The sequence below is a fragment of the Cupressus sempervirens genome, chromosome 4 (assembly GCF_028749045.1).
Source record: "Cupressus sempervirens isolate cs-2001-9-10 chromosome 4, ASM2874904v1, whole genome shotgun sequence".
Classification (NCBI taxonomy): Eukaryota; Viridiplantae; Streptophyta; class Pinopsida; order Cupressales; family Cupressaceae; genus Cupressus; species Cupressus sempervirens.
The window spans coordinates 778,705,302-778,717,237 of NC_143121.1; the positions used below are offsets into that span (position 1 = coordinate 778,705,302).

Consider the following 11,936-nt stretch of genomic DNA (forward strand, 5'->3'; position numbering starts at 1 on the left):
AATTACTTTTTGCCTAAGTCTAATTTGTTTCTTCACCTATCTGGGTGTGGGTCATTCCTTCTCGAACCCTCATGCCTCTGATGGTAAATTTTTACCTTCAAACCATTTATGGCATCAGGGATTTTCTCTGTGGTGAACTGTCCATAATTTCACCGCTCTATTGGTTCTACCCTCTCGAACCTAATAGGGACCTAGCCACTTTACTTGAATTTTCCGGGCTTGATTTCATTCCTTCCATTAAATTTCAATACTAATTGGCCCTGTGTAAACCTCATCCGACAAAGATGTTTGTCGTGCCAAAATTTCCTCTGTTATTGCACCATCGAGCCATCGCCCTTTTCTCATCCAATTTGTTTAAGGCATAGAGCTCCTCCCTCAAGCTCTCCATATCACCCAATTTGTTATCAATGGCTATCCGCAAACTTGGGACAATAAACTTAGCAGGTACCACCACTTCTTGTCCACACATGAGATGAAAGGGTGTGTGCCCCATGGTCGCCTTGTAGGAGGTGCAATAAGCTCACAACACCAAGGGCAATTTTTCCTCCCAATCTTCACCCTCATCTTTGCATGACTTATAGATGACTCCTACCAAAATTTTATTAGTTGCTTCTGCCTAGCTGTTCACCTGAGGATAGTATGGACCTGACAACATGTGAAAGATCTTAAACTCTGTGGGGAGAAATTTGATAACATGGTTAACAAAACGACCACCTCAGTCTTTGGTCAGTTGAATCAGAATGCCATACCTTATTATTATTTGTTCATAAATGAACTTTGCAATGCTCAATGTTGAGTTGTCTGGTAGTGCACGTGTTTCTACCCATTCGGTTAAGTATTCGGTGGCTACTACAATATATCGACACCTTTGGGCAGGACTAACCCTTAGGGGTCTGATGAAGTCTAACCCCCACCTTTCAAACAGCTCTTGGGCATGGGAAGGGTTGAGTGGCATGAAGTCTTGTTTGAGAGGTTTCCCTGCTCAGTTGCAAGTATTGCATCCCACAACCCACTCTCTTGCATCATTATGCAATGTTGACCACTAGAAGCTTTCTCGGAGCACCTTCCTCATTATCGTATCAAGACCCACGTGTCCTCCCACTAGTCCTTCGTGGATTTCCCTGAGCACTCCTGGTACTTATTCTTCCACACACATCATCTTAGTACTTGGTCTAGCCCCATTTTGTATAGCAAGTCGTTCATCAATTGAAAAGTCTTGCTCCTGAGGACCAACTTTCTTTGTTCTCATGATGACATGTCCTATGGAAATTGGGATGTGGACAAATACTCCCCTATGCTTGTATACCACGAAGAAGGTGTAGCAATCTGAAACAAATTTGCATCTAGCAAGTCATCATTTATTTTGATTGGTGGCTTGCTAGACTTAATGCATGACAACTGATTGAAAATCATGTGGCTATGTCTTGGTGCACAATGATTTTCAATGTGAACTCTTGGAGTAACAGAAGCCATCGGTTGACCCTCCCATAGAGGGCTTGGTGGTCCACATAGAAAGTAAATAGCATTGCCTGTAGGTAGTGTTGAAATTTTTGAACAGAGGAGACCATTCCGAGGGCTTCCCATTTTGTGGTGCTATAATTCTTCTTCACATTGGACAATAGCCTACTTGCAAAATATATCAGGTAGTCTAGTCCATGCGCCCCTTCCTAAGCCAAGGTAGCCTCGATGGCATAATTTGACGCGTCCACATGTATGTGGAATTCCTTGTCCTAATTAGGGAACGCAAGAATGGGGGTACCCAAAAACATTGATAATCATTCCTTCATGGCTTCCCCTTGTGTCTTCTCTCAGATGTACAGCTCCCTCTTCCTCGTAAGCCTATCCAACGAGTATGAGATTTGTGCAAATTTTTTGATGAAATGGCGATAGTATCCAATGTGGCCGAGGAAGGACTCTTGTCACATCCGTAGGTGCCTCCATTTCCACTAGCACCCATACTTTGTCTAGGTCCTTTTTTAGTCCTGCCTTACAGACTATGTGTTTGAGCAACTTTGCCCAATGGCACCATAAATCAACGCTTCTTCGAGTTGAGTGGCAGGCGAGCTCGATGACACCGTTCCATGCACTCCCCTAAAGCTGCAATATGTTTGTCTTGCCCGCTAAATATGAACCACTCTTCTAGAAATGCTTTAAAGTTTCCTAGTGACATCCTGTCAAAGATATGTAAGATGATCTTCTGAAAGGTTACTGGCTCAAAGCAAAGGCCAAAAGGCATTCGATTGTATGCATATACACCATTCTCTACTATGAAGGTTGTTTTTTTATCTTCCTCCGCAATGGATATCTTGTTGTATGCATAAAACCCATTCATGAATGAATAAATTTCGTGGTCCACTACTTCTTCCAAAATGCTATCAGCAAATGAGATGAGAGACAGGTCCTTGATAGTGACTGCGTTGAGGCATTGAAAATCCACACAAATGCAGATCTGGTTTGCTTCCTCCTTCAAGGAGATGAAAATGGGGGAAACCCATTCACTCATCTGAACTCAAAAAATCATACTTGTCTCTAGCATCCATTTAATCTCGGTGTTCACCCTTGCAGCATGATTCTTATTCATCCAGTACATCCCCTTCCACACAGGTTGGGCTCCAAGAACAAGAGGAATTCGGTGTACACATAGGTCTAGAGGTACACCCTTCAAATCCTTGTATGTCCAACCAAACACATCCTTATGCTCCATAAAGATTTTGAGTGCAATCATCTTTAGTATTGGATTCCAGTCATCGCCCATCAGGATGTTTGTTGTGTTCTTCTCATCTCCCAGGTTTATCTCCTTCAATTTGGCTTCTTTGTATTTGATAGGCTCATCCTTTGAGAATTGGTGGGTAGGACTTTCCTTAACTCAAGCTTCTCCTTGCTGTATTCTTTATATTCCTGAGGGATCCCATTCGGCTCTTCCTTGATCTCCAACACATTACAAGATACAGAGAATAGTTCATAATCGCTCATCTACCAATAATTTAGGTCGTCCATTTAATCCATCATTTCTGGAGCACTTCCCCATGTCAATATCCCTTTGTCATTGGGTTCCATACCCCTTTTCCCTTCGTCTACTCTGCCATCAGATTCCAAGTCTAAGGAGGATATCATTTCATCTCTAACCATTTGAGTTTCGAGGTCGATCACAAACTTTCTTCGCCCCTTCTCAAATGATGAAGTATTCTGTTTCCAATTATGATTAGCTTTGCCAGTCACTAGCCACCCTTTCCCTAGGATGACATCGTATCCATTCCGCTGAGATTACTACAAAGTCCAAGGTAAACGGTTGGGTGTCGATGGTCACTTGTTGTGCCATTAAGGCTCTGAGGGGCTTGATGTAATGATCCCTTTTTGGACCTCACTTGATTTGTTCTAGAAATTTCCCTTTTTAGGTTCGCAATGTACTCAGAGATTATTATTTCTAATGTTTCAAGAGATCTTTGACATATAGATTTCATGAAATTTATTCGCTTTCCCCATTCCTAAGGTTATTCCTAAGATTGTAGAATTATTGTGCGAAGGTCATGTGCCCCAAATTACTCTACCTCTCCCTTGCACAAACTCCCTATCCTAATAATCCTTTAGTAAGAGATGAGAGATAGGTTCCTATGATATATACTTACAATGTCTAACTTATTTATTTTTCCACATAATATATAACACTTATGCCATAATATATTAGCATTTGATTATCCCTCATAAAATTATATAAGCCCAATTTCATTTCATTGTTAACATATAAAATAAGAGTCCTTAATTTCTTATAAATACATATATTTATTTCTTAATATAGATTGCTAATCATCTAGCTAATATATTATTTATTTATTAGATACTTGTCTCATAATTTATCAGCAAATTTATTATAATATCTCACATACATATGTTTCACAAACTTATTTCATAAATAATATATGTTTTCCAAACTATATAAATTGGTTTATGTCCTAATAATATTTGTGCAAAATTAATTTTATTAGATATGATAAAGTTGCTGCCCAATTCTTTCTTCTTTATCCTAACATTTCAACTAGTGGGAATTAAACATATCATTTCCTCTAATTTGAAATAATAAATATACATACCTTTTTGTACCTTGACTTTTCCATGTGGGCATCTCTTTGTTTTATTCTCCATGGTTCATTATTTTAATATACATATTTGCTGCTGAAATATGAATCTTCCCCATTTTATTATCTTAATGACCCTTTGCATTCTACTCATTTTTAATTGGATATGTTTTGTCCTTTTTTCTATCTACCTATTTATTATTCATTATACACTATGCCTTCTCATTAGGTTGGATCAACATATATTCCACCCATAAGGGTTCAATGCTTGATGTGCCCCTATTTTATAAGGTTGACGTGTATGTGCGGTACATTTTAATTTGTGGGTTTATTACTTTTGGTAAGGTTTAAGGAATATATAAAAAATAATAATGTAATATTATTAGTTTTTTTTGTTTGGTTTTACTTATGATCAGTTACTAACTTTATTATATGTTCATGCTTATTTACTAATTTAATATTTTAGTTATTAATCACTTAACTTCTATGTATCAAATAATAGCAGAGTTTTTATTACTAATTTATATTTAGTCATATTATTTGATATTGAATTTACGTAATTACTTAATTGTTATCTACTTATCACATATACACATGTATGTCATTAGTAATTGTCTAATAATTAATTTGTCATTTTTTTTATATGGCTTATTTAATTATTTCTAAATGCTTATTATAATTAGGGTTATCACAATCCCTTAATTAATTGGTTATTTATGAATATTGCCTCTTACTACTACTATATGAATAGATTTTATATTTCAACTATTATATAACATTAGAGGGGGATATTACAGTCCTACCCTCCCAAAATTGCTTGTCCTCAAGCAATTATATGTTTTCTCATTTATCGATAATGATAGTTAGTAACTTGAAGTTTTCCTTATTTCCTATATAGATAATAATTTGTGAGTAGTTGTGTTGTTTTGCTATTGATATCTTCAGTTTACTCTCAGTATCAATACTATTCCCAACCAACTATTACATCAATGTGGAATTATGAAATATGTAGACACAAAGTAAGCATGAAAAAACACAAAGCATACACATTGATGCAGGAAGACACGAGGAATACACATTGATATTATGAAGAGAAAGAAAACAAAATAAATACTTAATATTTACTATTTATCCTTTTTATATGATTATTCATTTACACTAACGGCTACCTATAGCAAATGGTAGGATTACTATGCTCGGGCATGAAAATAGTCTACTTGAGGACACCTCATGAACAAAGCCCATTTTAGGTATCACCGCCTCAACGTGACCAAATTACTCCCCTCTTCCTTCACATAATCCTTTTTCACTATAGGGGTTTTAGATAGGTAGATAATTATGTTAATAGGACTTGGAAATAATTATTTACTTTCTATTTACCTATTCCTATAGTGAATGGTAGAATTACTGTGCTTGGGCATGGAAATAGTCTACTTGACGTTCCCTCATGAACAAAGCCCGTTTTGAGAATTCTTTGCCTCAACTTGGTCGAATTACTACCCTCTCCCTTCACAAACTGCCTATGCACTATAAGACTTAGGTGTAGGTAGATCTTCATACATGGTGGTTGAATGTTGAACCTCAATTGACTTATATATGTTCAATTTTAATTATTAATTCCTCTTAGTTTTTATCGCTTATATGTTCAATATTTTAGTTATTAAATACTTAACTTATATGTATCAAACAATAGCAAAGTTATTATTACTAATTTATATTTAGTTATATTTTTTGATATTGAATTTACTTAATTACTTAATTATTATCTACTTATCATATATATACATGTATGTTATTAGTAATCGTTTAATAACTAATTTGTCAATTTCTTTATATATTTTATTAAATTATTTCTAAATGCTTATTATAATTAGGGTTATCACAATCCCTTTATTATTTGGTTAATTATAAATATTGCCTCTTACGACTTCTACTATATGAATAGATTTTATATTTAATCTATTAAATAACATTAGACAGGGATATTACACTTGATGCCATGTTGGTTAACCCCAAAGAGGTTGAAGGTCGACAGTCATAGCATGGACTTCTAGAGGCTCTTTCAAGTGTCTTTGGACAAAACATTCACCCCTGACCCACCATCAACAATGGTGTCAGTGAGAATGGTGCCCAAGATGCCCATCTCTACTACGATAGAGTTCTGTCCACTATTTACTGTAAGTATCATTGGGTCTGCTATGGAACTGCCAAAAGCTTTGGTTCGTTCTAGTGTACTTGTAGTGGTTGAGGTGCTTATTAGGGTTGTTCATAGGTGTGGCATCATCTCAAGTAGGTCCTTGACCTTTAGAGGTATTTCTAATAGCATCATCTGCCTCAGAATATTTCGTTCTTCCATTGCTTGAGCAGAAGTGCCAACCATATCCCTTGGCTCCCTTCAAGCCTGAAATTCTTTGTCAATCTCAGCCTTCACCTCTAGTGCCCTTTGTTTTTCCATATGGCAGTTAGGACATGTGGTCTTCTTGGCTTGTGCTTACGTGATTACCAAGGTTTCTTCCTCCATGCCTCTCCCTTCGACATCAAGGAGGTTGACGCCAGACTTCGGGCTGTTAGTGTCCTCGTGGTCTCCTGAATGACACCATTTGCATAGCTTCTGTGGGGTCTCCTCCTTCTGGTAATCCTGGGCAAAGTGTCCCTACTGATTGCAATTTCTACATTGTATCATTGGTCTTCCCCTTGCATCATACTGGATCTGGGCGCAGGTATTGTTTTTATTGTTATTATCTTGGCCTTCCCATTGATTATTTCTATAGTTGTCAAATGTTGCAATATTGTTGTTTTGTTGCGCACTAGTTCCAGATGTGGAGGGTTGCTTCCGTGTAAACAAAATTGTTGGTTCTTGGCCCGCACTTTATAGGGACATTCTTTAGTGGAATGTCCCATAATCTGGCAGATGTTGCAAAAGGATTTCTTCAAACAAGAACCTTTCCTGTGTTCAGCTTCTTTGCAGTCGGTACACCACACTTTGCCCTCCTTAGTTTTGCTAGATCCTCCTTTTGTTGCCTTGAGCTCTTTTCATCATCCTCTGGAGGTCTTTCTATAAGGCATGTACTTTTTTACTCGACTCCTCATTACTACTTTCCTCCAAGGACTCATCATTTGATGACTTGTTTTTCTTGGATGTCTTATTTTCACTTTCCAAAACCATTACACAATTGTATGTGTTCTCATAAGATGTAGGAAATACGATCTTCATCTTCTTTCGGAGGGAAGTTTTCAATCCCTCGATGAACCATCGCTTCTATAGCTCCTTGATTGGTGTACATTCCATCTTTTCAAGTAATTCCTTTAGTTGTCGCCCATAAGCTCTAATAGACTTATTCTTTCCTTGTTTAGTATTGTAGATTTCACCAAGGATTTCATTGTCCTCTCGCAACTTGAATTCCTTCTTCAGATCCGCCCATGTCATCAATTTGGTTTTATCCACACTAGAGTACCAATGAATGGCTCCCTCCCTTTGTGAAGCGGGAAATTGTTTGACCCACTCGTCCTAATCAATAACTCCAATAGCCGTCTTGATAGTCTCACAAGTTTGTCAATGGCGGATAGGATCCTCCTTCGTCTAGCCCATGAGCTTGGGCAATATTTTCTTGTTTGAGGCCATAACTACCAATCGTTACCCCTGTGGTGGTGTAAAGGTCTTTGTTTGTGCACCCGTGTTGCCTATATTACACTGAGCTGTGGTGGGGTTGGATATAAAGTTTTGGCTACCGGATTGTATTCCCTCGTTCAACTTGCAAGGATCAAACAGAGTGTCTTGGCTACCCCGTGCTTGTGCCGCTTGGGCAGCTCCAGCCGCGTTGATTCCCTCTTCACACCTGCTTTGTGTTTCCTCCACCTGTGGTGTGCAAGATAGCTTTACAAGCTATTCTCGTGTTTCCCAATCAATTAACCTTTGTCGTGTTTCCTCAAATAAATTTTCGCTACTTCTTACCTATCAGTGTTCTGGAAAATAGTAGTGTTCCCTTTCGATTGTTGCACCTCTCGTAACACCCCCATACTCACATACCATGACACCTTTGTGGTCCTCTTAAGGCAATCCTTCAGTTGGTTGTCCCTCGTCGAGTTGCCTTAACCTTCATCGGTTTTCCTCCCTTTGGTTCCTCTGAGTGAGCGATGCTTGTGCTAACAAACAGAGTAGGTAGTCCAATTGCTTATTTGTAGTGAGGCTTACGTTCAACATGACCCACATAGTACCCTCGGCAACTTCTTCCCGTACAACCTCCCTTCATACAAAAGTCCCAATGGTCGCCCAAACCAGAATGTGGAAGTTTGTGGTCAAGGCATGTTCCCCTCCGAAAAGCTTTGTAACTCCATCTTCGTTGGTTATGATATTCTCGTTAATAGGTAGTCCCATTTATCCACCATATTCTATTACCTTCATCTCTTCCCAAATTCGGTCGACAACGACACCAAATGTTTACCCTTGTGGGTGTAACAAGAGCTTATTGCATATAGATAGAAAATAAGGTATTCAACACATGATATAGGGAGAACTCAATAGCATTTTATTTATTCATTGATCACCATATACAAGAGTATCTTCACATTTCCATATCTATTCCATGAAGAAAGTTCATACATACAATGCCTGAGGGGATGCGCGGCGAACCATCGCACCTATGTAACTCCCTCGGTTATACAAATTGTTTAACTACCCAAGTTTTCCAACAACACCCAACAAACCCTAGAAGGGCCAAAGGCTGAGAAAATGAACAACAAGACCTCCCTGTGGGGTCCAAATGAGCAGTGAAAAAATAAATTTTGAGTAAATAGAATATCAATAGACCTCTCTTCTGATTCTAAAAATACATACACAGCTTCTATTGGAACTCTAGAAGACCATTTTGCATGCCCTTTACCTTTTCTTTAAAATTTGCAAAAGGTCTTCTCAACCCAAAAAACCATTGTTTCAATTTACCGCCATTTTAATTGTCAATAAAGGTAAAAATGGAGGGGGCAGTAGGCATTTTCTGTCCTATTTGAAAAGCTGATTACCGTTGGAGCTATTGGGTTGGAGTTTGCGAGAGTATAACATAGAACAATGGATTGAAATGGCAAAGTTGGTTTGAGTGTGTGAAAACAAAGTCATTGTTAGTACTCACAATTAGAAATAATCATCTATTGATTTGCATGACTATTCAAATGTTTTAGTTGTAGAGAGTTGTGATATAGGGAAGATGAAGGCCTCTTCTATTGTAGGTAAGAAAAATATAGAGATAGGGTTAATGAATATGCAAAAACGTGGGCAAGCTAGTGGCCATAATTTTTTATGTCCATTTTATTTGGCATGGTCACCTTATTTCAAAGCTATGTTGAGATATGCATTGACAATTGGACCCTCTCATGGTCACCTTGAGAGCATAGATTTTGTACTTACCTCATTGACAAACAATATTCAAAGGTGAACATGTTGATGGAGGTGATAAGACAAACATGGATTAGGACAGCTTCCATTGTCATGGATGGGTGGATGGATATTATTGTTGCATGCCTTACTGGTTCATACTTTCTTAGAGCTGTTGACTGTTTTGGAAAACACAAGGGTGTTGATACCACTTAGCCATTATTGAAGGAGGCAATAGAGAAAATTGGTTCTTCAAATGTTGTAAAAGTTATGGCAAATTTGAACTCATGTTTATAAGTTAGCTGGTTTGATGGTTGAAAACTTGGAAGCACTTACAAACATAATATTTGGACTTAATGTTGTGTCCATGTTCTAAATAGTGCTTTGAAAGCATTGGCAAAATAGATTGGGTAAGGTCACAGTTGTACAAATGTCTGTATGCGACCATCACACTTATTTTCACCATGCCAGTCATATTCCAAGAGCGAATTCCTCAGACTGGTTGAGACTAGATATGGTAGCCATCTTATATTGTTGGAAAGGATGTTGGAGGAGCAGGATGCTACAATCCATGGTGGTTCATGGAGAGTGGAAAAAATGGGCTCAATCGAAGACCAAAGAAGGCAAGTTGGTGAAAAAGTGCTTAATGATTTTGACCTCACATGCTCCTCATACACAAACTAAAATAAAATTCAAACTCAAAGAAAGTGCTTTTAATTTGGAAATTTTAATTTTACCTTTAATTATTAATAGACATAATATCATAATTTTTTATTTAAAAATATTTAAATGTTTCTTGCAAATATACTTGTGTCTGAAAACAGTTCAAAATATTCTTGCAATGTTGTATTAAGAATGCCAATCTACTGGAATTGAATTTATTAATGACTTCATATCAGCTGATTTTCCTCATTAAGATTAAATTATTTTCAATAAAATCTAATTATGGCCTATTTATCTGACTTAGATAAGAGAAGGCAGGAAGCAACATCTACACGAGTGTCTGATTAGAGAGTATAGATTGAGCTGCCATTGCCTCCTTCGGAAGATTTCCAGTGATTTCTATGAGGTGATAGTCAGCATAATATTTGTTTACCTGATTATTCTTGTTACCTTTACATTTGATTTATTACAACTCCAAGACATACATGGCCTACATGCAGGGTTGCAGAGCAATATTGGTGGACAAAGACAGAAATCCTAAGGTGAATTTTTTTTTTTAAAATGTGTTGGGTGGTTTAAGAACTTATTCTCTCTTCTTTTTTCCAATGTGTGCATCATATTTTACAATATAAAACAATAAAGATTCAAGGGCCAACAAATCAACTCTTGCTAATAAAATTCTCTGTTTTTAGCCTACAAGTGATTGGACAAAAACACATTGAATTAGGTCTTTGATGTTCAATTAAGATAGCTAATTACTAGTATATGCCAAAATATTTAATCCATGAGAAGCTTTTAATTCATAAGTAAAGATCAATATTTTCTGAGGGGATGCAATGAGCTCTCTTTTCAATGTGCAGTGGAACCCTGACAAATTAGAGCATGTGACTGAAGATATGGTTGATCATTATTTCTCCCCAATTGGAAAAGGATTCGAAGATTTACGACTACCCATTGATCAACGAGGTTCTTCTACAAACTATGTTTCCTCTAAACTTTGAAGAAAGTTCAGAAGCAAACTATATTTATTTAAAAAAGATGGCAATTTCATTCAATTGCATGACATATGACATGTTGGGAGGCACTAATAGCTCCCCATGGTGTATCTAGTATTAAATTATATGATATCACTACATGTCCATATGTTTTGAAAGAAAGTTCTTTTGAAGAAAATAAATAACAAGTAAACCGCAGTTTATCAAACATTATTTTCTCCAATACTGTATTAAAATACTTAACAATCTGTAGAGTTTCTATGGTGTTCTGCCAATTGTAAATTTGGGAGGCTTTTTTGACTGATGTACATGAAATGGTATTTGCCAATGCATTTGCAAGAAAGCTATTAAAAAAATCAATCAAAATCATAAACAAGGCTTCGAATTGTGTTCTTATTTATATGATATGCCCATGAATGGTTCTACTGAGATTTTTTTTTAAATTTTGTCTTTACGAAATTGATCTACTTATTTCTTGATGCACTTCGGTCTAATGACCATGAAATATTCTTTATCATTTACTCGTCCCCTTGAAATGAGAGCACAATCAAAACACTTGCATGTGAATCATCAACATAGCCACATTTTAGTTTTTTTAATGTTTCCCTGTCAGATATGTTTGAGAAAGTATAGATGTTAAAGCATGTTTCTTGAAGATTTTATTTTATTTCAGCATACGTAGCTGAATAAACTGTTCGGTAGAAGACGTGCTTTTGTAAAACCTGATAGCTTTGATTAATTCTTCAGTCCTGAGATCTAATAATATTATTCTATCGAACTATGAACGGAGTTGTAACAATTAGCCATTGTGCATCTGTAGCTGTATTTCTTTTTGTTGGG

General features: G+C 36.8%; 1 protein-coding gene across 1 annotated transcript in view; it reads left to right on the forward strand.

Moving 5' to 3' along the window:
• LOC149563704 (3-hydroxyisobutyryl-CoA hydrolase 1-like) overlaps positions 1 to 11,496 on the forward strand; it is a 275,341-nt gene extending 263,845 nt beyond the window's left edge. Inside the window, exons 14-16 of the mRNA XM_089826843.1 lie at positions 10,406 to 10,507; positions 10,602 to 10,643; positions 10,962 to 11,496. Of these exons, the coding sequence (XP_089682969.1) occupies positions 10,406 to 10,507; positions 10,602 to 10,643; positions 10,962 to 11,102 (285 nt within the window). The 3' untranslated portion in view covers positions 11,103 to 11,496. The remainder of the gene's footprint in view (positions 1 to 10,405; positions 10,508 to 10,601; positions 10,644 to 10,961) is intronic.
• Positions 11,497 to 11,936: the final 440 nt, after the last annotated feature.